Genomic DNA, 18566 nt, shown 5'->3' with positions numbered 1-18566 from the left:
GGTCCTGTACTGCCACCCTGTGGCCATTAAAATGAACAGCAACTGGTGCACCCTGTGAATCCTGTTGTAACTCATTTAACTGATCAGATCTGTTTTCAGTTTAGAGTTGAGGGCAATGCTGGAGATCAGCTGAGGTCAATAAAATCCACGTACTTATAAGAATTATAAAGGTGTTCACCAAAAACAGGTGAAACAAAACCAAATGCCAAAACATTTGTGTGGATGATGTCCATTGGTTTTCTTATACATTATGCTGCTGTTTAAACACTTATGATTAGTTTGATATTGTCTGCAACAAGCCAGTATCTAAATATGAAATGCTGCACACAGAGAGTTAGAAAGTGCTGCAGTCATCAATATTGTGTTGTTCACAAAAAAATAAAAAATACTAGTTTAAAACATAAAGAGCTTTATTAAAAACAACACATAAAAACACAAACTGAATATGGAGTATAATGGTGTTTTTTTTTATAAAACATTCATGCTCAACAGGTAGAGTGTGTGACTGTGTAGCACCAGAGTAATGGACCTAGGCAGTGGTTTATTTGGTCTTCTTGCCTTTGCCTTTTTTGCCCTTCTTGCTCTTGCCCTTGTTCTTTAACGCCTTGCGAGTACTGTAGCCTCTCCACCAGGCTTGGGCAAAAATAGCAGCTTTGGTCTTCAACTCCAGCTCTATCATTTCCATACTTCTTTTCTCTTCTGCCAGCCGACGCTTCTCCAGGATCTGGTTGCTCTCCACCTCTAGGACAGAAAAGGATTCCTCCAGCTTCTTCAGCTCCTCCTCCTCCGTTTCATAACCCATTCCATTCAACTCCAAGTTGGCCTGAGACGGATGATGGTGGCAGTTATGGTGTTGAGGGGCGAGAGAGAGATGGTGGTGAGTAGTGAAGATAAAAGAAGTGTGAAAAAAAGTAAACCTAAACAAAGATCAATTCATAGATATTGATCATCAGCAGGTATAAATGCTCTAATGACTTTCGGATTGAAATGTGTCTAAACCAATTAGATAGGTCATCTGATACACATTGCTGTCAGAGTATGAATGCATCTGTCCTGGATTTCAAACAGGAGACACACCTGAAGGCGATGTGTGAAATAATGTTCACGTGTAAATAAAACGACTGTGTTTTAGAACTAAAAAATATTTGTTTAATCGATCAAAGGGATATAAATCGTCAACTATTTTGATAATCAGTTCATCCTTACAGTTGTTTAATTGAGCAAAAATGGCAAACATTCTCTGGTTTCAGCTTTTCTAATGTGAAGATTGTCTGTGTTTTGTATTATTATATTTTAGAGCAGGATGATGCATATGCACAATATCCTGAATAGGGTTTGAAATTACGTTTTTTTTCTCTCCTGTCACTGTGGCAGGTCACTGAACATTTTTACCGGCCACTCAATTTTTTTGTCTGCCGCTTCTGAAGTATGTGTAGAACGTTTTAGAATTGTAAACACTGAGTCAGTGGTACCAGACAGTAGAAACATGCAATATGTCATGTAACCTTAATCCCTGACTATTTAATTTAGGAATTGCTTTTTGGCAGGTGGCAGGTGCTAATTTAATTCCCTTATCCTGAATATAGTTTGAAATATCCTCTCAACAACTCAGCGTTCTCCATCAGCTGATAGAGACTGTGAGATGCGGATGAAGGTTCAGGAAAAAGCTAGTTAATGGACCCTGTGTTTGGATAATTTTGTTAAACTACTATATCCGAGGTCAAGAACAGACTGCCATGTTAAACACCCTGAACGTAGCCTCAACAGGCACATGAACTAGTGTCCAGAGTATACACAGTTAATTCTTTTTTCCAGATACTTTTGGCACTTTGTGGGGGCTGAGTTTGTACCTGATCTTTTTCTATTTCATCGTCAAAAGTTTGGAGCAAGTATTCAATTTCCTTCTCCACGATTTCACTTTCCTGCAAAGGAAAAAAATAGTAACAGTGACATGGGTTTTAATGAAAATTAAGTTAGTACATTTACTGTGAAATGTTAGATGCACTAAACTCACCTCTTGAATTACTCTCTCTGCCTCCCTGTTTTTAAGGATCAAGTCGTTGAGCTGACTGTTCAGTTGATCATTCTCCCGTTGTAAACTGCTGTGCTTCATCTTTGATGTCTTGATATGTGACTGGCACTGCTTGTCGGCAAGAAATGACATACCCGCTTCTTGACTCATGTTATCTTGCAGAGAACTCTGCATTGCTTTTATCTCATCATTTATCTGAGAAATCTGTGATACGAACAGAAAGATAGGAGAGATGAGATAGGAAAAAGGTCAAGACCATAGGATATAATGGCTTAAATAATAAATCTTTGTTTTTTTTCTTCTCTAGCTGCATCTAAGCAAGTTATACATGTGGTAGGGTAGACTCTTGTAAGTAAGGGTCTCTTAATCAACATCCACTTTGGTGCCTCACCGTTGCATCTATTTGCTTCATGGCTGTAGCTACTTCTCCTTCCTGTGAAACTATGATCTCCAGATCGTGGGCAGTGGATGAAGACACCTGCTTGTTGAGAACCAGCTGTAACTCCTCATCCAAACTGGTCATCAACTTTTCTACCACATAGCGGTGAAACTTCTCAAGCCCTCTAATTAGTATGTACTCACTCTCCCCTACTTCCATACCTAGCTCTGCCCTCAAGCCACAAATGGCATCTGGATGGGCTCGGACAACCCTGAGCAGATCCCTGACAGAGTTCTTGACGTCCTTCTCAAGCTGAGCCCTTGCTTTCCCATCTTCTCCGTCTTGTTCCCCATTTGACTCCTGCTTGAGACCTTCCAGTGTCTCCAGTCTACTATCTAATATTTGATGCTCTTGAAGTGCCCTACTCAACTCCTCGTCCACAACATTGGATACATTGTTTAACTGGAGAACAGCAGGCAGAGTGGCTGCAATCTCAACTTGACTGATGCAGTTTTCCAATATGTTTGAGATGAGTTGAGCCTCAACAGAGAGCAGCTTCTTCTGGGACAGTTCATGGTTCTTGAGAGCATCTTCTGATTGGGTCGCCACCTTTGCAGACATACTATCACTGGATGGTAACATGATGATAACAAAAGATTAATGTAACATTTTTATAGGTTACATGTGAACATACAGTGATTGTCTACAATCTTGTATCTGTGCCAATGCTTCCCAACCTTTTTCGCTTGTGCCCCTTAATACGAAGACGATGTGGCCTGAAAATGTAAAACTACCTAGGATTTTACACAATTAAAGATTAGAGAAAAGTCTGATATAACACAGGTTCATCTTGCCACCCTTGTGGGTTGTATAGTCTATGGTTCCCATATGGGGGTATTATTTTGTATTTATTATATTAGGCTATATCATTTATTATATGATTATTGTAGCAATATTAGGCTATTTGCAACCACTACAGCAGTTAAGTTATGTGACATATGTATTGAGGCCTCATTGGCCTATAGCAGGGGTCAGCAACCTTTACCATCAAAAGAGCCATTTTAGGCAAAAAAAATAAAAACAAAAAATCTGTCTGGAGCCGCAAAACATTCGAGTATTGTGATGAAGGTAACAGTTTGTAGTCTAAGTATATAGTATATAAGTCTAATGCAGTGAGGGCCAAAGAGCAAATGTATTACGGAGTATTAGGGCCACATTGAGAGAAAGAAAATCTGAGATTTCAAGAATAAAATCATAGCATTAAGAGAAAAAAGTTGTAATGTTACAAGAATAAAGTCATTACTTTACGAGAATTTTTTTTTGTAATATTACAAAAATAAAGTCATAGCTTTACGAGAAAAAAGTCGTAATGTTACGAGAATAAAGAAATAATATTACGAGAAAAAAGTCGTAATATAACGAGAATAAAGTTATAATTTTACGAGAAAAATGTCGTAATATTACGAGAAAAAGTCGTAACTTTACGTGAATAAAAGTTGTAATATAACGAGAATAAATTCATAATATTACGAGAATAAAGTCATAACATAACGAGAATAAAGTCATAATATTACGAGAAAAAAGTCGTAATATAACGAGACAAAAGTCGTAATATAACGAGAATAAAGTAATAACATTACGAGAAAAAAAGTCAAAATGTTACGAGAATAAAGTCATAACTTTACAAGAAAAAAAATCGTAATATTACGAGAAAAATTACGTAATATAACAAGAATAAAGTCATAATATTACGAGAAAAAAGTTGTAATGTTACAACAGTTATTCATTTCCACTAATTTTTTTATAAATCCACTGGGAGCCACTGGAGAGGAGCTAAAGAGCCGCACGAGGCTGACCCCTGACCTATAGTAACTATAGTTACTGTTGTACCAGCATCACATTACATTAGTCATTAGCTACCGTTAGCTATCTACGACAGTAAAAGTGGAAGTTACTTAGTTTTTTTTTTTATTTAAGTTGATTAAAACGGTTCCTAGTTGTTCTTTAGGAGGCTGGCAGTAGTTCATTTACTTAGTGTTGGTTTAGATATAGTTATATAACGTTTCTAAGCTACATAGTTACCTCTCCTCGAGGACGTTGGCCGCAAGCAGAACATACTGTTGACATCCTCTGTTGCTAAGTTACCACTAATGCGGGTGACGGTATCACATCACTGATGCGTATTTACGACACCTTATGATGCCGTAAAATAAATGTATACATATGAGTATTTTGATTTTTATATAAATGAATGAATGTGATTTTTTTTAAACTTAGTTTTTATTGCAGTTTCAGCAACTTATACAATCATCATCACATTCTTTCCCACTGTATTTTCATTTTACAGCCGTCTCTTTGTTTTTTTTCACAGAATTCCACAACTTAAAACAAGGGGAGAAAACAAAAAACAAGACTTCATCTTAAACTATAATTTCAATTGAATTCAGAGAAAAAGGGAGGACACATACTTAAACAATCCAAAGAATTAAAATAAAATAAAGTCAAATAAATAAATAAAGTAAAATAAATAAAATTAAATGTGGTGAAGGGTCAGATGTCAGGGAGGGGAATTGTGTGAAAGGGTATGTGTTGTATGTGTGTGTGTGTATGTGCTTAGAGAGATGACCTGGGTCAGGAAGACAAAGATACAAGTATGATCCAGGATATATAAAAATATTCAGATCACCAATCACTGTATTAGTATAATCATGGCAGGGCTCCACCTTTTAATAAATGTGTCTTTTTGGAGTCTTAGGGAATAGGTTATTTGTTCCATGTGGTAAATTTCCCATACCTTCTCAATCCATAAATTGTATGTTGGGGGCTCAGGTTTTAGCCACTTAGTCATTCAAATACCATCTAAGAATACATTACTTAAGCAGCTGATCGATAGTCCAGTGTTGCCTATGTGATAAATGTAATGTACTTGATTTTGGACCCCAGGAAGATTAGCTGGTGCCATTGGTATCAGCTAATGGGGATCCTTTTTAAATAAATAAATAAATTATGATGCATTGAATTGCAGCTGCTAGCAATATTTGTAAGAATGAATGTGAATTTAAAAGCATTATCTTAGATCAATTTACTTTTATTTTGAAAATTTGGCAACGTTCCCTTATAGCCTTGCCGGAAATTGCTCCAGTGTCGTGAATGTTTGTTGATCCAGCTATCCGGTGGTAGAGCTTTTAGTAGTTTCGTGTGTCGATAATTAGTGTCAGGTGTTGTTGCTCTGCAGAACGATTAATGTAGATATAAACCTGTTGTACTTAGTCATCGGTTAAATGTTAGAAGAACACGCAGAACACATGTTATCCAGCAGAAAGCCTTGCTGTTGTGTGATGGGGATGGTGATGGTGATGATCCCGTGATGGACACAGACGGACAGTCTCAGCTTGTTAGCCTGAGTGACAGTGAACCAGTTGATTCGGTGACAGATGCCGTCTGTGACAGCAGGACAAAGAGCAGATCTGCAACCCACAGGCCGTGTGTCCGCTTTACACAACTTGAGAAGCCACTAGTTCCTGATTTGCATGGCTAACCAGAGACACATCTTAACTAGCTCTCATCTCAGTTAGCAAAAAGTACTCGGGTTTGTCTAGCGCACAAGATGTGCAGCGCACTTATTTAGCTAGTGAGCAGCTTAGATCAACTCTTAATTGACTATAAGTGAATCAAAGCTGGTTGCAGCCTGTTTATCTGCTAAATATGGAGTCTGACGACGATGTGCCTCTCATCTTAACCTGGGATGAAGCAAACAGCGGTTTACTCAACGACGAGACTGAGAGAGTGGACGAAAGTAAGTTCTTGTAGTATCCTCATCTTCAGCCATAGTGGAGTTATTGCAAACAATGTATGCATGAATAGCTGGGCCCATGCATGACCCTGGACATTGATTTTTGGTGTTGCTAATGTTGCATGGTATTAAATGTAGCCTACCTACACTCAGTTAAACAGCTAATCCTAATGCAGTCTAGCATTAACTGTCTGCAGGACAGATAATAATGCACACAGTGCACTTTCATAGACTAAGCTACTGAGTTACCCTGCACTATATTCAGTTTTAACAGTCTCTTCTGCACTATATTCACTTTTTTAATAGTCGTGTATCACAGCTGCACTATATTCACTTTTAACAGCTGTTAAAACTGAATATAGTGCAGGGAGTATATAGTACAGTACTATACTGAATATAGTACAAGGAAATGAAGAAAACTAGTTTTCTTCATTTCCTTGTATTTTTATATCCGGTATATTTTTTTGTACTTTGCACTACTAACTTTTTTACTGCCTTTTTACTAACATGTTTTGCACTATGGAACTGTGATGCTGGAAACTTGAATTTCCCTCGGGATCAATAAAGTTACTATCTATCTATCTATCTATCTATCTATCTATCTATCTATCTATCTATCTATCTATCTATCTATCTATCTGTCTGCTTTGCAATACATCCCACCTTCATGAAGGTTATAATGTTCAATTTTTGTTTGAACTGTTTTAGGTGTTTATTCAACTTTATTATAGTCATTTTGGAAGATGTTGTTTGTGGGGCTGTTGTATTCTACTTATATTTGTTTCTAATTCTTAGTTTACCCTCATTCACCTCCAAAAATGACATGAAATTGAATCAACACCTCTCTAAAACACTTTCAACAAAATAAGATATTCCTTTATTAGTCCCGCAGTGGGGAAATTTGCAGTGTACAGCAGCAAAGGGGATAGTGCAAAAGAAAACAAGATGCATCAGCTAACAATAAAAAAAAAGAGCTAAACAAAGTGTAACAAAATATTTACCATTTAAATAGAAGGAAGTATAAAAATAGGAGAGGTACATACAGTATTGACAATAAACAGACTCTTAAAAAAATTGCACAAGTGGAAAATGATATTGCACAGTGAGAATGAAATGAATGAATGAATGAATGAATGAATGAAATTCCACCTGAGAATATCATTTGGTGTCTAAGTGGTCTGCTGGGAGCAGTGCTGGTTGTGGAGTCTGACAGCTGCAGGAAGGAAGGACCTGCGATAGCGCTCCTTCACACACTTTGTGTGGAGCAGCCTAGGTGTACCAAATAAACTTGCAACTGAGTATAGGCAGGTTGGTTGGTTTCTTCTGTATGAGGGATTCAGTGCACAGAAGGACGGAGATGTAAACTCTCATTAAGCCATACAGTAGCTAATATAAAAGTATGTTGTTGCATTGTTTTTGTATAACTATTTATAATACTGTATAGTGTTGTTTATAGAAGAGTATTTAGTGTTTTTCTATATGTTATCATAGCAGTATATTTTGTGATATGAGGTTAATGCTCGTCTACTTACCAGATGTGCACTAGCGCAGTCGGAAGCCGTCTAATGTTGTTGACCGTCAGCTGCATACATGCTGCACGTCCAGGCCACACTGCTTTCATGGCGAGCAGAGATTGTCCACCAGGCTCTGACATCACGTGTGTTTGTGTGCAGTACGTATGGGTATCCATGCATCCACTCAACATAGTAATCCTGCTGCCTTTGTATATAAGCAACAAAATGACCCCTCTGAGAAACTGCTGCCTCAGCAGACCAGTGCGCCCCTCAGCCCCTCCCTGGTGCTCATGGGCCGCATGTGTGTGTGAATGTCTGCAGCCTGTGTGTAAGTGTGTCTGTGTGTGTGTGTGTGTGTGTGAGTGTACTGGATCATGTTCTCTGGCTGGAGGTGAACAGGAAGAGGAGAGGAGTTTTTTTGTCCTCAGGACATTTGGGAGTGGTGGACAAGGAGGAAGTATCATACTGTTCTTGCTGATTGCTGTTGGAGCTTTCTGGAAAGAGAGGGAGTTTGAACCTGGACACCGAGAAAGAAGGCTGCATTTTATCACCTCATTGACAAATCACTTGCTTGGATAGAAGTGTGGAGTTCAGTTTTACTGCTGGTGGTCAGGACCTTTCAGATCACCACAAAACTAGTTTTTACTTGTCCTGGGAGAAACGGTCATGACTGCTGAGCCTGTTTGTGTTTCTGTCAGCCTGACCCCACCGTGTTTTTGACCGGGAGCTCCGAACATGTTATTGTTCTCAAACAAATGAGAGGTTGGAGTGGCACACGTTGGACACGGGTTGTACTCCTGTCAGGATAACAACCAGGCTGCCGCTGGACTGGAATTTGATCTTCACACTTCAGCTCAATCTGCTGCCGTTACAGTGGACGGGAACAGTCTGTGCCTGCATTTCAGAGAGTCATATGGTCTCCACAACTTTTCATTCCAGGAGTCGTGCCTGAAGCAGACATGTGATGTACAGTACGTGGGAAGAGCACCAAGATAAACTCACACAGGACTAAAATATGCAGCTGCTGAAAGACACATGGAGGGTTTGCTTTTTCAAGAAAGAAACTGTGATTTATATTTATGAAGGACCCTGCTTGAGTCATCTGTAATTTCAGGTTAATAGAGAATACTAGTTAATCTGGATTTAATCTTTTTCAGTTGTACTTTTGAGTTAATTTTAAAGATATTACTTTTTTCTGTGTCATTTAAGATAGTCATTCAGTAATTCTACATTACGTCCTACAATGGCGTATTGCTTTCTCAGTGTTATTAGATAGCTAGATGTCTTCCCTGTCTTTTGAAGTTAGTCACTCTCCCTCTTGTAGCGCAGGATTGATTCCTCCTGTGGTTTTTCTGTCTCGTGTCTGTATCCTGTCTGTGGCAGGAAAGGGGACGTAATAGACAATGTGATATCAATGCAAACACTGCACTTTCTTACTGACTGGCTGCACTGGGTTCAAAGTTCAAACTCTGTGGCTCAGGCTGGAGGCTAATGTGTGCACGTGTGTGTAAGTCACATTTCACTGTCACTGGTCACAGTAACTCTCATCAAGGCGACTGTAAGAGACATTTTTTTCCAAAAGAAGCAACCAATTGTCAAAGAAGTACTGAGCTTCATAAGCATTGTTAATTGTTTTGAAGGGTGTTCTGTCTCCAGTGTCACTCTGATCCGCCGGCTTGGCCTGAATATTTCTGGATCTTTAAGGACGTGCATCCGGACTGTGTTTCTGGAGTCTGCATCAGGCCTGAGTGGAATGTTTGGCCATCTGTATCTCCAGATGTGTGTGGATGTTGGAACAAGACCAGCACACTGTGAATGACATATTCACTCACACACAGACACACTTGTGCTGTGGACATCAGGGACCTTGATTCATTCACACAGCTGGGGCACACAGACAAATCCAAACTGATCAATGGAGTGCATATGCGGACAGGCATCTGGTTCCCATGAAGATCATGCCCACAACCCGAGTCCAGTAGTGATCTCCTCCTATGCCTTACAGTTAGAACTAGACTGCATTGGTAGGCCCATACCCCTCTATGTACTGTGTGTGTGTGTGTGTGTGAGACCTGTATACGGAGGGCTAAATATGGAAATGAAAAGACAACTTCATTATTACAGTTGGTTGTTCTTTTCCACTTATGGGCTGTATCAATACACTGACATTTATGTTTTCTTCCAGATGGAGGAGGAGGCAATTATGACATAGTGAACAACGCTGTGATCTCAACGCCTGGGCCACAAAACCACAGAGCCCAAAATGTGTCCTTACGGCAAAGCTGGGAGATGAACTACCAAGAGGCAGCCATCTACCTGCAGGTAAGCAGTGGATTGTTAGTTACTGAGAGTACAGGGCAGCTGAGTTCACATGGTTATATAATGTTTTTTGTTACACCTTTCAAACTGTATTACCTGTAGATGGTTAAACTTTGTGCTCTTTAAATGTGTCTATATTTAGTTCATGAACAGCTGGTGGAAGTAATAAATCAATTAAGAAACAAGGAACTTCAAAATACAAACGAAAGTAGGGAAGCACAAATATGGATATAGAATAGTTGTCCACTTATTTTTGATACAAAAACGCAAACTCACACAAACGCAGGCTTTTTCATTGTGTTTTTAAAAAGTTGCAGAGTCCATGTGTAATGATATAAAAGGTGTTGGTGTATATATATATATTTACATTTAGCGTTTCTTAACAAAGCATGTGTGCATCCTTAAGGCCAGATAATGTGTTGAATGCATTTCCTTCCTCATAACATATTTCCAAAGCCGATATTATTATTTTATTTATTTAAAAAAAATACTACCAGTATAAATTGGGCTTTGTTTATATCCATATTTGCAAGCTTTCAGTCTTCTTCTTCACTGCATTTGTTGGCGCATTACTACGCTTCTTTGCACATTATTGCTACCAACTGGTGATCAGAAGCATAGGACTGGCAGCAAATGTTTGTGCCGCCCGGGGCGGCTGTGGCTCAGGAGATAGATCGGGTTGTCCACTAATCGGAAAATTGGAGTTCGATCCCCGGGTCCTCTGGTCCGCATGTTGAAGTGTCCTTGGGCAAGATACTGAACAACCAATTTGTTCCCAAAGGCTGTGCCATCGGTGTGCGAATGATTAGAATGATTAGATCCTGATGGGCCGGTTGGCACCTTGTTTGGCAGCCTCTGCCACCAGTGTATGAATGTGTATGTACATACTGAGTACCGATCCAATACTAGTGTTTAATTAACAAGCTGTATGCCTCACTGTGTGGAGGTTACTGGGATCATTCTTTTATGTGTATTTACAATTCAAGTGTAAACCTTTTAAAGGCAGCAACAAGTTGGTCAAAACTTAAACAGGAATTCAAATTCCATAATATAATGTATAGTATATACATATATAATCTATTTTAAATGGATCGGCCCCATAGTCACCGATAACTGATGCAGCTATTTGAGTCAGTATAGGCCTGATATCTGTATGTATTTTTGATCCGTCGGCCATTACAGCATAAAAGCATGAATTCTAATATATCAGGCTTTCAATCTAGAGCCTATGGGGCAAATACTTAGATTTTCTAGTTTCATATGATGCCAGTATCTTCACTCTAGCTTTAAAACTGAGCCTGAACGAATTTGCATTTACACGTTATGGTGATAACTTTGACAGCCCTAAAATCAATATTGTTGGTAATCACTGACATATCCCAGACTGTGAACAAAACCCTAGCATTTAGTATACAGAAAATAATTAAATAAAAACAGCGGCATTGTGTAAACATTTAAAGAGTTAAAATTCTGAATATTAATGAATAGGAAAATTGGTTACTGTTTCATCATACTAATATGTGTTAGATTTGATTTATGCTAATGCATTGTGTTTCTCAGACCACAGGTATGGCTCCACAGTGGTGGGACATTAATTAAATCAGCTGAAATCCAGTAAATAAAATAACAAAGGCTTACATTGTTTGGTTTAAATTCATACAGGAGGGAGAGAACAATGATAAGTTCTTCACCCATCCTCGAAACTCAAAGGCGCTGTCAGCGTACCTGTTTGCCCACAACCACCTGTTCTACATGATGGAGCTGGTGACAGGCCTGCTGCTGATGATGCTGTCACTGTGTGAAGCTCCTGCTGTGCCCTCACTGCGCCTGGATGTCTACGTGAGTGAACATATACACACAAACACAAGCTCGCCTTATACACACAGTTTTCTTGTAAAAGCACCTGTGTATTTGATGCCTCTGCAGGTCCATGCCACTCTGGAGCTGCTGGCTTTGGTTATGGTGGCATTTGAGCTATGCATGAAACTTCGCTGGTTAGGCTTCCACACCTTCATACGACACAAGAGGACCATGGTGAAGGTAACTGATCCACGATGGGTACTTTCTGATGGCATTATAGTCCCTGCAGCATGCTGGATGCTTTCTCTCCTAGGGGTCTGGTCCAATGAGGAAAGGCAGCCTCACATCATAGGTTGGGATTCAGCTTCTGTTACTGCATATTCTTCATGTTGTCTCTTCTCCATGTTCAGACGTGTGTGTTGCTGCTACAGTTCGTGGAGGCCATAGTGGTTCTGATCAGACAGACGTCTCACGTGAGAGTGACCAGAGCTCTCAGACCAATTTTCCTGGTGGACTGTAGATACTGTGGTGCTGTGCGCAGGTACACAATGACCTTAACATAACACACACAGATTCACACAGTCAGGTCAAAGTCATGGCCAAATAGAAATTCCAGCTTCCTCAGTTAATAAGTAAGGAAAGACCACATAGAGCTGCTAAGCATCGCTTTTCAGGCTCCAAACCTGTGTTGTTTTGTTTTTTTCATATGAAAGAAAACACATATGCTACTCAGTAAGCTTGTAAAGCTTGACAAAATCTTGCAAGCTCAGTTACAGTTCTGCTCTATTTGACTTTAGAACATCCATCGAGATGTCTGTCGCTGTCACCAGCGTCTGAAATTTTCAAAAATGGCATTTACTGCTCACTGTTTTAATGTAGCTACTTTGTGAATTGGTTACTTCAAAGATAATGTCCCCTTTTCCTTATTTCTTCCATGATTTTGCTTTTGTGCAACTCCTTGTACATACAGACACCACTGATTTAACTGTTAAACGCATTAATCACTAACAAGGTTTTCTTTCATCCAATCAGAAACTTGCGTCAGATCTTCCAGTCCCTCCCACCTTTTATTGACATCCTCCTACTGCTGCTCTTCTTCATGGTTATATTTGCTATCTTGGGTGAGAATGCTTCTTATTTTAATGTATATTAAATGCCGTTGCTTCTTTTCTTCCCCTTTTTTTTGTACGGAAGTTTTTAAAATAGTTCAGCGTGAACCATCTACTGTCTTTAGAAGGAACAGGGTTCCCTGTTACTCTGTGTGCTTGACCATCCTGTTGTCTCGTCCCAGGTTTCTGCATCTTCTCTCCAAACACTTCTGACCCGGTACGTTGAGACTTTATCTTTAGTGCCTGACATTAGTTTGTGTGAGTTACATAAGTTTGGGGATTTTTGTGTCTGTAGTGGTCAGATTTCCTGACTTAAATCATGTTGTCTCGCCGCAGTACTTCAGCACCCTGGAGAACAGCCTCGTCAGTCTGTTTGTTCTGCTGACCACAGCAAAGTAAGCACAGCGGTAGACATAGCACTGTTCAGTTTTCTGTTTCTGCTTTACACACATGGCATGCAAGCAATACTTCCTACTTTCAGAGCTCATCATAAATTTCCTCACCATATGTATACTTAGGTCGATTTTACAGTTTCACATGACTTGTGTATCTCAAGCTTCCCTCTTTCTTGTAGTTTCCCCGATGTGATGATGCCATCGTACTCCAAGAACCGCTGGTCCTGTGTTTTCTTCATTGTTTACCTCTCCATAGAGCTCTACTTCATCATGAACCTGGTACAGTACAAATAGCCCTGTTTTCACCACTTCTAACATTTCAGTCCTATTAAAAATAGACATGGCTTCCAATTAGCTCTTTTACATGATCACTCATCAGCTTCAATTCTCTGTACCCCTCCAGCTTTTGGCAGTGGTGTTTGATACGTTCAATGACGTCGAGAAGATGAAGTTTAAGTCTCTTTTACTTCACAAACGCTCCGCGATCGACCATGCCTTTCAGCTGTTAGTTAGCCGGCAGGTACAACCTCACTGTTCTATGGAGTGTAATGTGTATTTGCTGCAAATTATTTATTTTATATGAAGCACTCACAGCCACTGCGTTTCTGTGTTGCTGTTGTTTTCTTTCCAGAGGCCGATGGGCGTGTCGCTGAAACAGTTTGATGGTCTGATGCGATTTTACAGACCACGGATGTCTGCAAGAGACCGCTTCCTCACATATAAAGCTCTTAACACCTCAGGGGCTCCTATGCTCAGGTAACTGCCTGACACACACTCTTTCAGTTAAAATCCTTCTGCTTTCAATTGCAATGTTACATTTTCTCTCTGTTCTGCTGCAGTCTACAGGACTTTTATAAGTTCTATGAGGTCACTGGCCTTAAATGGAAGGTAAGTAGACTTACATTTGTACAATGCGGTTAAAATTCACTCTATTTTGTGTCCTTTTAATGTACACATACCTCATACGTGTGCGTTGTTTAGGCACGACGCAGTGGAGAACATTGGTTCGATGACCTTCCACACACAACCTTCCTCATTTTCAAAGGCAAGTTTTGAAAAGTTTTTGTTTTCTCCTGTTTATCAGACTAAACAAATCTGTCTCTCGAGTCCGTAATCTCAGCTCTTTCTTCTCTACTTTAATAGGCATCAACCTGCTTGTGAAGTCAAAGGCCTTCCAATATACCATGTGTAAGTGTCATCATTTACATTCTCCGTGCTGTCTTCAGAAGATACCGAGGCAAAGTCTCTCATCATAAACCTTTTTGACAATTTCTCGTGGCTGCAGATGTGGTGGTGGCCGTCAATGGTGTGTGGATCCTTGTGGAGACGTACACACTGAATAGTAAGATCTTTCCCGATGACGTAAATGCACATGACTGAAGGAAAGTGTTTTGCACTACAGATCTCTCACCTTCCTGTCCTCATGCAGGTGGATTTTCCTGGTCCAAAATTGTTCCCTGGAGTTACATTGTTTTTCTGACCAGTGAGTAGGCTGCGTGCTGTCTCTCACTCACATAGAACATATCATATGCTGTAAAAATAGTCATAGAGGGCATCAAGAATTAAAGTTGTTTACATGCACTTTTACTGATAATAACTCTGCCTCTGTCCTTCTGCTTTTAGTTTATGGTGTAGAGGTGTTATTGAAAATAGCTGGTTTGGGGCCAATGGCTTATATCAGCTCTGGGTGGAATCTGTGAGTAATAACTTGGATACTGGTTTGATTGATTGACTTATTGAATGAGTACTGAATCCAAAACTTCAGACTTGTAGAGGGGTTATGCCGAGCACCACAATGAGCATAAATCCATAGACCCTGCTCCAGTCTGTACATTTGGATTCAGTACTCTTACTAAAACTTCAGTAATTTTAATGTTGATATTTTGTGAAAACACAATTAAAATGTATTTCAACATGTAGCAAACACTGGTTCTGTATCTTTGGTGTTAATGCTCACTGTGCTTGTCCGTCTAGGTTTGACTTCTCAGTGACAGTGTTTGCCTTCATGGGCCTGATTGCTCTTGCCTTCGATATGGAGCCGTTTTACTTTATCGTAGTTCTCAGACCACTTCAGTTGCTCAGGTACACTTTTATTTCTTACTCTTAAGAGGATAATGTACTTACACTTATATTTCACATTTTCGTTATGTTAAAATGTTGGTCCAATTTCTTTCACAGGTTGTTTAAGATAAAGCAGAGGTATCGTAATGTGTTGGATACCATGTTTGAGCTCTTCCCCAGGATGGCAAGTCTGGGTTTGACCTTAATCATCTTCTACTACTCCTTTGCAATTGTTGGGATGGAGTTCTTTGCAGATGTGATTTATCCCAACTGCTGCAAGTGAGTCAAGCAATTGCAATTTATTTCTCAGTATTTTTACATATTGTCAGAATGGGATATATATTGGCATTAACGGCGGTCTTCTGCATTTTCTTATACCTTGTGGCATAAGAGGACAAATTATGTTTACTTCACTTCGTCTATTTGTTTTCCTTCTCAGCACCAGCACAGTGGCAGACTCCTACAGACAGATCAACATCACCTACGGCAACAAAACAGTGTTGGAAGAAGGCTACTATTATCTCAATAACTTCAACAACATTCTCAGCAGCTTTGGTAATTCCTCTATTTATTTTTTTTCTTGTTAAAAAAAGGCTGGAAATATTATATTACTATATTGTTGTTATTGTCAACAAATCCCATGAAAAGACCAAAACCAAATATGCATTAGTCCCCCTCTCAGTACTTTCCAACTTCCTGAACTTGTCTGTGACTCTCAGCAGCCCATTCATTCCTACTGAAGATGTAAAACTGGTCATGAATATATAGTTACATTTTTTTTTCATTGTATAGTATGTCAAAAAAAATCATAAAAATCATATTGTATGTTGAAAAAATTATAGTATAGTATTTTGAAAAAAGTAATTGTATAGTACGTCAAAATAAAAAAAAATAAAAAAGTCATAGTATTCTATGTCGAAAAAAGTCCTGGTATAGTATGTCGGAAAAATAAAAAAAAAACATAGCAGAGTTTGTTGAAAAAAGTCATTGTATAGTATGTCGGGAAAAAAAGATCATAGTACAGTATGTCGAAAAAAAAGTCATAGTATGTCGAAAAAAAATCATAATAGTTTGAAAAAATTAAAAAGTCATAGTATAGTGTGTCGAAAATTTAAAAAAAAATCATATTATAGTATGTTGAAAAAATAAGTCATAGTATAGCATGTCGAAAAAAAGCCATTGTATAATGTGTCGAGAAATTGTATTGTATGTTGTAGCTCACTATTTCTCTAGATTTGTACATTTTCATGTTTTCTAATTTGTGGATACCTTTTCTTTTTTCCAGTGACTCTGTTTGAACTAACTGTTGTCAATAACTGGTACATTACCATGGTAAGATCAAGTCATTTATTAGTCACAACTCTGCAGTCTTGTCATTGATCAGTGGGTGTTGCTGTTTCACTGCTGCCGTGTTCTCTCCTACAGGAAGGAGTAACTTCTATGACAACCCACTGGAGCCGACTCTACTTCATGACCTTTTACATAGTTACCATGGTGAGGCCTGTGCAGTTTATGTTTGATATGTCTGTGGGATTATGCACTGCATTTCTACCTTCATCTGTGCGTTAATTTTGTTATTGTGACGCATTTGTGTGATATTTTTTCTCTCCAGGTGGTGATGACAATCATTGTGGCGTTCATTCTGGATGCATTTGTGTTCCGCATGAACTACAGCCGCAAGAACCGGGAACCAGTGGAGAACCCAGAGGGTGAGATTAAGTGTGTGTGCGCGTTTGTGTGGATATTGTGTATACATTTACAGAATATATAGCACTTCAGAATAAAAGCCTTCATGTATTCTCGAATATTTGCAGTATTTCTTACACAGATAATCGGATAAAATGCTTATTTGATTAATATTTAGCTTCCAGTACTGCGTGAAAGGACAGTGTGAAGTATGAATTAGCATTCAGGGAGTCATTTTGATGTGTGCACATGCTCTAGATGAGAACGGAATAGTGTTTGAAGTAGAGGTGAGTCGTGATGAAGCTCTGGCCACTCTGGAGCTGTACAAACAGACTTGCCCAGGACTGTCCTCCCTCAGCTCGCTACAGGGAGTCCTACATACTATGGACCGGGGAGGGGTAAGAAAACACACACAAAAAACTCTTAGTATTCTGCTCTTCTCATGAAATCTCTCTAATCAGCTTTCCCTCCTGCTTTGGTGTGTACAGCACTCGTCTCTGGTGTACCTTGGTCGCAGGTCTAGGACAAAGAGTGACCTCAGCATGAAAATGTACGAGGAGGAGATACAGGTAAGAAACTGAAGAAATAATCCCGAATACCAGTCGTTGTTCCGTCTCAACCTCCTCACTTTCTCTACATCTCGTTTCAGCACGAGTGGTATGCAGAGTATTCAAGGGAAAACTTACCTGAGCAAGACCAAAGTCTGGGGCGGGATCTGGACATTCCCGTCTGTGACCCGTCTTCCTTCCCAGAGCCTCAGCTCAACGCACAGACTGGACCACACAGCGTCAATTAATGCAGTTTGCAAGCAGTACATACACATCACCATCTAAGCGTTTTTAAATGCAAAGAAACACCCATCACTCCAGGTCTTCTCCAGTTCCCCGTTTGCCACAGAGGGAAACAAGTCGGGGGCCTTTTGGACTGACGTGAGTGAGACGAGTTAATGATGACTCCTTCCCAGAGCTGTCAGTACAGACAGAAAGACCTCAGTGCAGGTCTGTTGATCGACCAGTGAAGCGGGAGAGTTGCCCTCTATTGGCCTTTTCAAAGACTGCAGCCAATATTACCAGGGAACCTGTACTACTACAGTATGTTGTGTACATATACTGCTGTAGGCCTTTTGTGACCTCTTGTAAATCATGTACTTAAACCCGATGCCTTAGTTGAATGGCTCTTCTGATCAGTATTAACAGACACTACATTTATCTAAAGACCAAAAGTATAAATACTTACACTCCTTTTAGCTCAACCCAACAAACAATTACGTTGTATCTCCTAACCTAATGTCTGAAAAAGACTCAAAGTATTTTACTTTTATATAACTTCTTATTCTGTAATGTATTTCAGTTAGTTAAGAAGGGATTTAATAAACTGTTCGAATTGTCAAGTGCATTTATGTATTTTTGCTGTACTATCATACTGTTGGTAACTGCTTATTTACTTACAATGTATCATTTAACACAGACCAGCATACC

At 39.3% G+C, this 18566-nt stretch overlaps 2 protein-coding genes across 3 annotated transcripts; one reads left to right on the top strand and one right to left on the bottom strand.

The window, feature by feature from the left end:
- Nucleotides 1-392: 392 nt before the first annotated feature.
- On the bottom strand, nucleotides 393-3569 carry drc10 (dynein regulatory complex subunit 10). The gene is made up of 4 exons (XM_074638096.1): nucleotides 2424-3569; nucleotides 2015-2236; nucleotides 1851-1922; nucleotides 393-823 (listed from the first exon to the last, which is right to left on the bottom strand). Exons 1-4 carry the CDS (start codon nucleotides 3051-3053, stop codon nucleotides 542-544), a joined length of 1206 nt encoding a protein of 401 aa, XP_074494197.1. The 5' UTR covers nucleotides 3054-3569; the 3' UTR covers nucleotides 393-541.
- A 1982-nt stretch (nucleotides 3570-5551) lies between these two features.
- On the top strand, nucleotides 5552-18478 carry tpcn1 (two pore segment channel 1). Of its 2 annotated transcripts, none has more exons than XM_074638091.1 (26): nucleotides 5552-6207; nucleotides 9904-10040; nucleotides 11700-11876; nucleotides 11964-12077; nucleotides 12248-12378; nucleotides 12870-12958; nucleotides 13129-13163; nucleotides 13283-13341; nucleotides 13521-13620; nucleotides 13745-13861; nucleotides 13973-14097; nucleotides 14181-14229; nucleotides 14323-14386; nucleotides 14485-14529; nucleotides 14627-14683; nucleotides 14771-14824; nucleotides 14965-15037; nucleotides 15316-15423; nucleotides 15520-15681; nucleotides 15842-15957; nucleotides 16688-16734; nucleotides 16828-16896; nucleotides 17015-17111; nucleotides 17347-17486; nucleotides 17577-17657; nucleotides 17738-18478. In XM_074638091.1, the coding sequence occupies exons 1-26, from the start codon at nucleotides 6117-6119 to the stop codon at nucleotides 17882-17884; spliced, it is 2484 nt and encodes an 827-aa protein (XP_074494192.1). In that variant the 5' UTR covers nucleotides 5552-6116; the 3' UTR covers nucleotides 17885-18478. The 2 variants fall into 2 exon arrangements, with proteins under 2 accessions (XP_074494192.1, XP_074494191.1); XM_074638090.1 differs by lacking the exon at nucleotides 5552-6207 and adding an exon at nucleotides 8145-9742.
- The last annotated feature ends 88 nt before the right edge of the window (nucleotides 18479-18566 follow it).

The sequence above is a fragment of the Sebastes fasciatus genome, chromosome 6 (genome assembly GCF_043250625.1).
Source record: "Sebastes fasciatus isolate fSebFas1 chromosome 6, fSebFas1.pri, whole genome shotgun sequence".
Taxonomy (NCBI): domain Eukaryota; kingdom Metazoa; phylum Chordata; class Actinopteri; order Perciformes; family Sebastidae; genus Sebastes; species Sebastes fasciatus.
The sequence above is the reverse complement of the archived record's forward strand: the minus strand, read 5'-3'. Positions and strand labels throughout refer to the sequence as shown.

Coding starts and splice junctions, on each gene's coding strand:
- drc10 (XM_074638096.1), bottom strand. CDS start 3,053: ATGTTACCATCCAGTGATAGTATGTCTGCAAAGGTGGCGACCCAATCA. Junction 2,237..2,423: donor TGAAGCAAATAGATGCAACG/GTGAGGCACCAA, acceptor TTCGTATCACAG/ATTTCTCAGATAAATGATGA. Junction 1,923..2,014: donor CAGAGAGAGTAATTCAAGAG/GTGAGTTTAGTG, acceptor TTTCCTTTGCAG/GAAAGTGAAATCGTGGAGAA.
- tpcn1 (XM_074638090.1), top strand. CDS start 9,634: ATGGAGTGCATATGCGGACAGGCATCTGGTTCCCATGAAGATCATGCC. Junction 9,743..9,903: donor GTTAGAACTAGACTGCATTG/GTAGGCCCATAC, acceptor GTTTTCTTCCAG/ATGGAGGAGGAGGCAATTAT. Junction 17,658..17,737: donor TGTACGAGGAGGAGATACAG/GTAAGAAACTGA, acceptor ATCTCGTTTCAG/CACGAGTGGTATGCAGAGTA.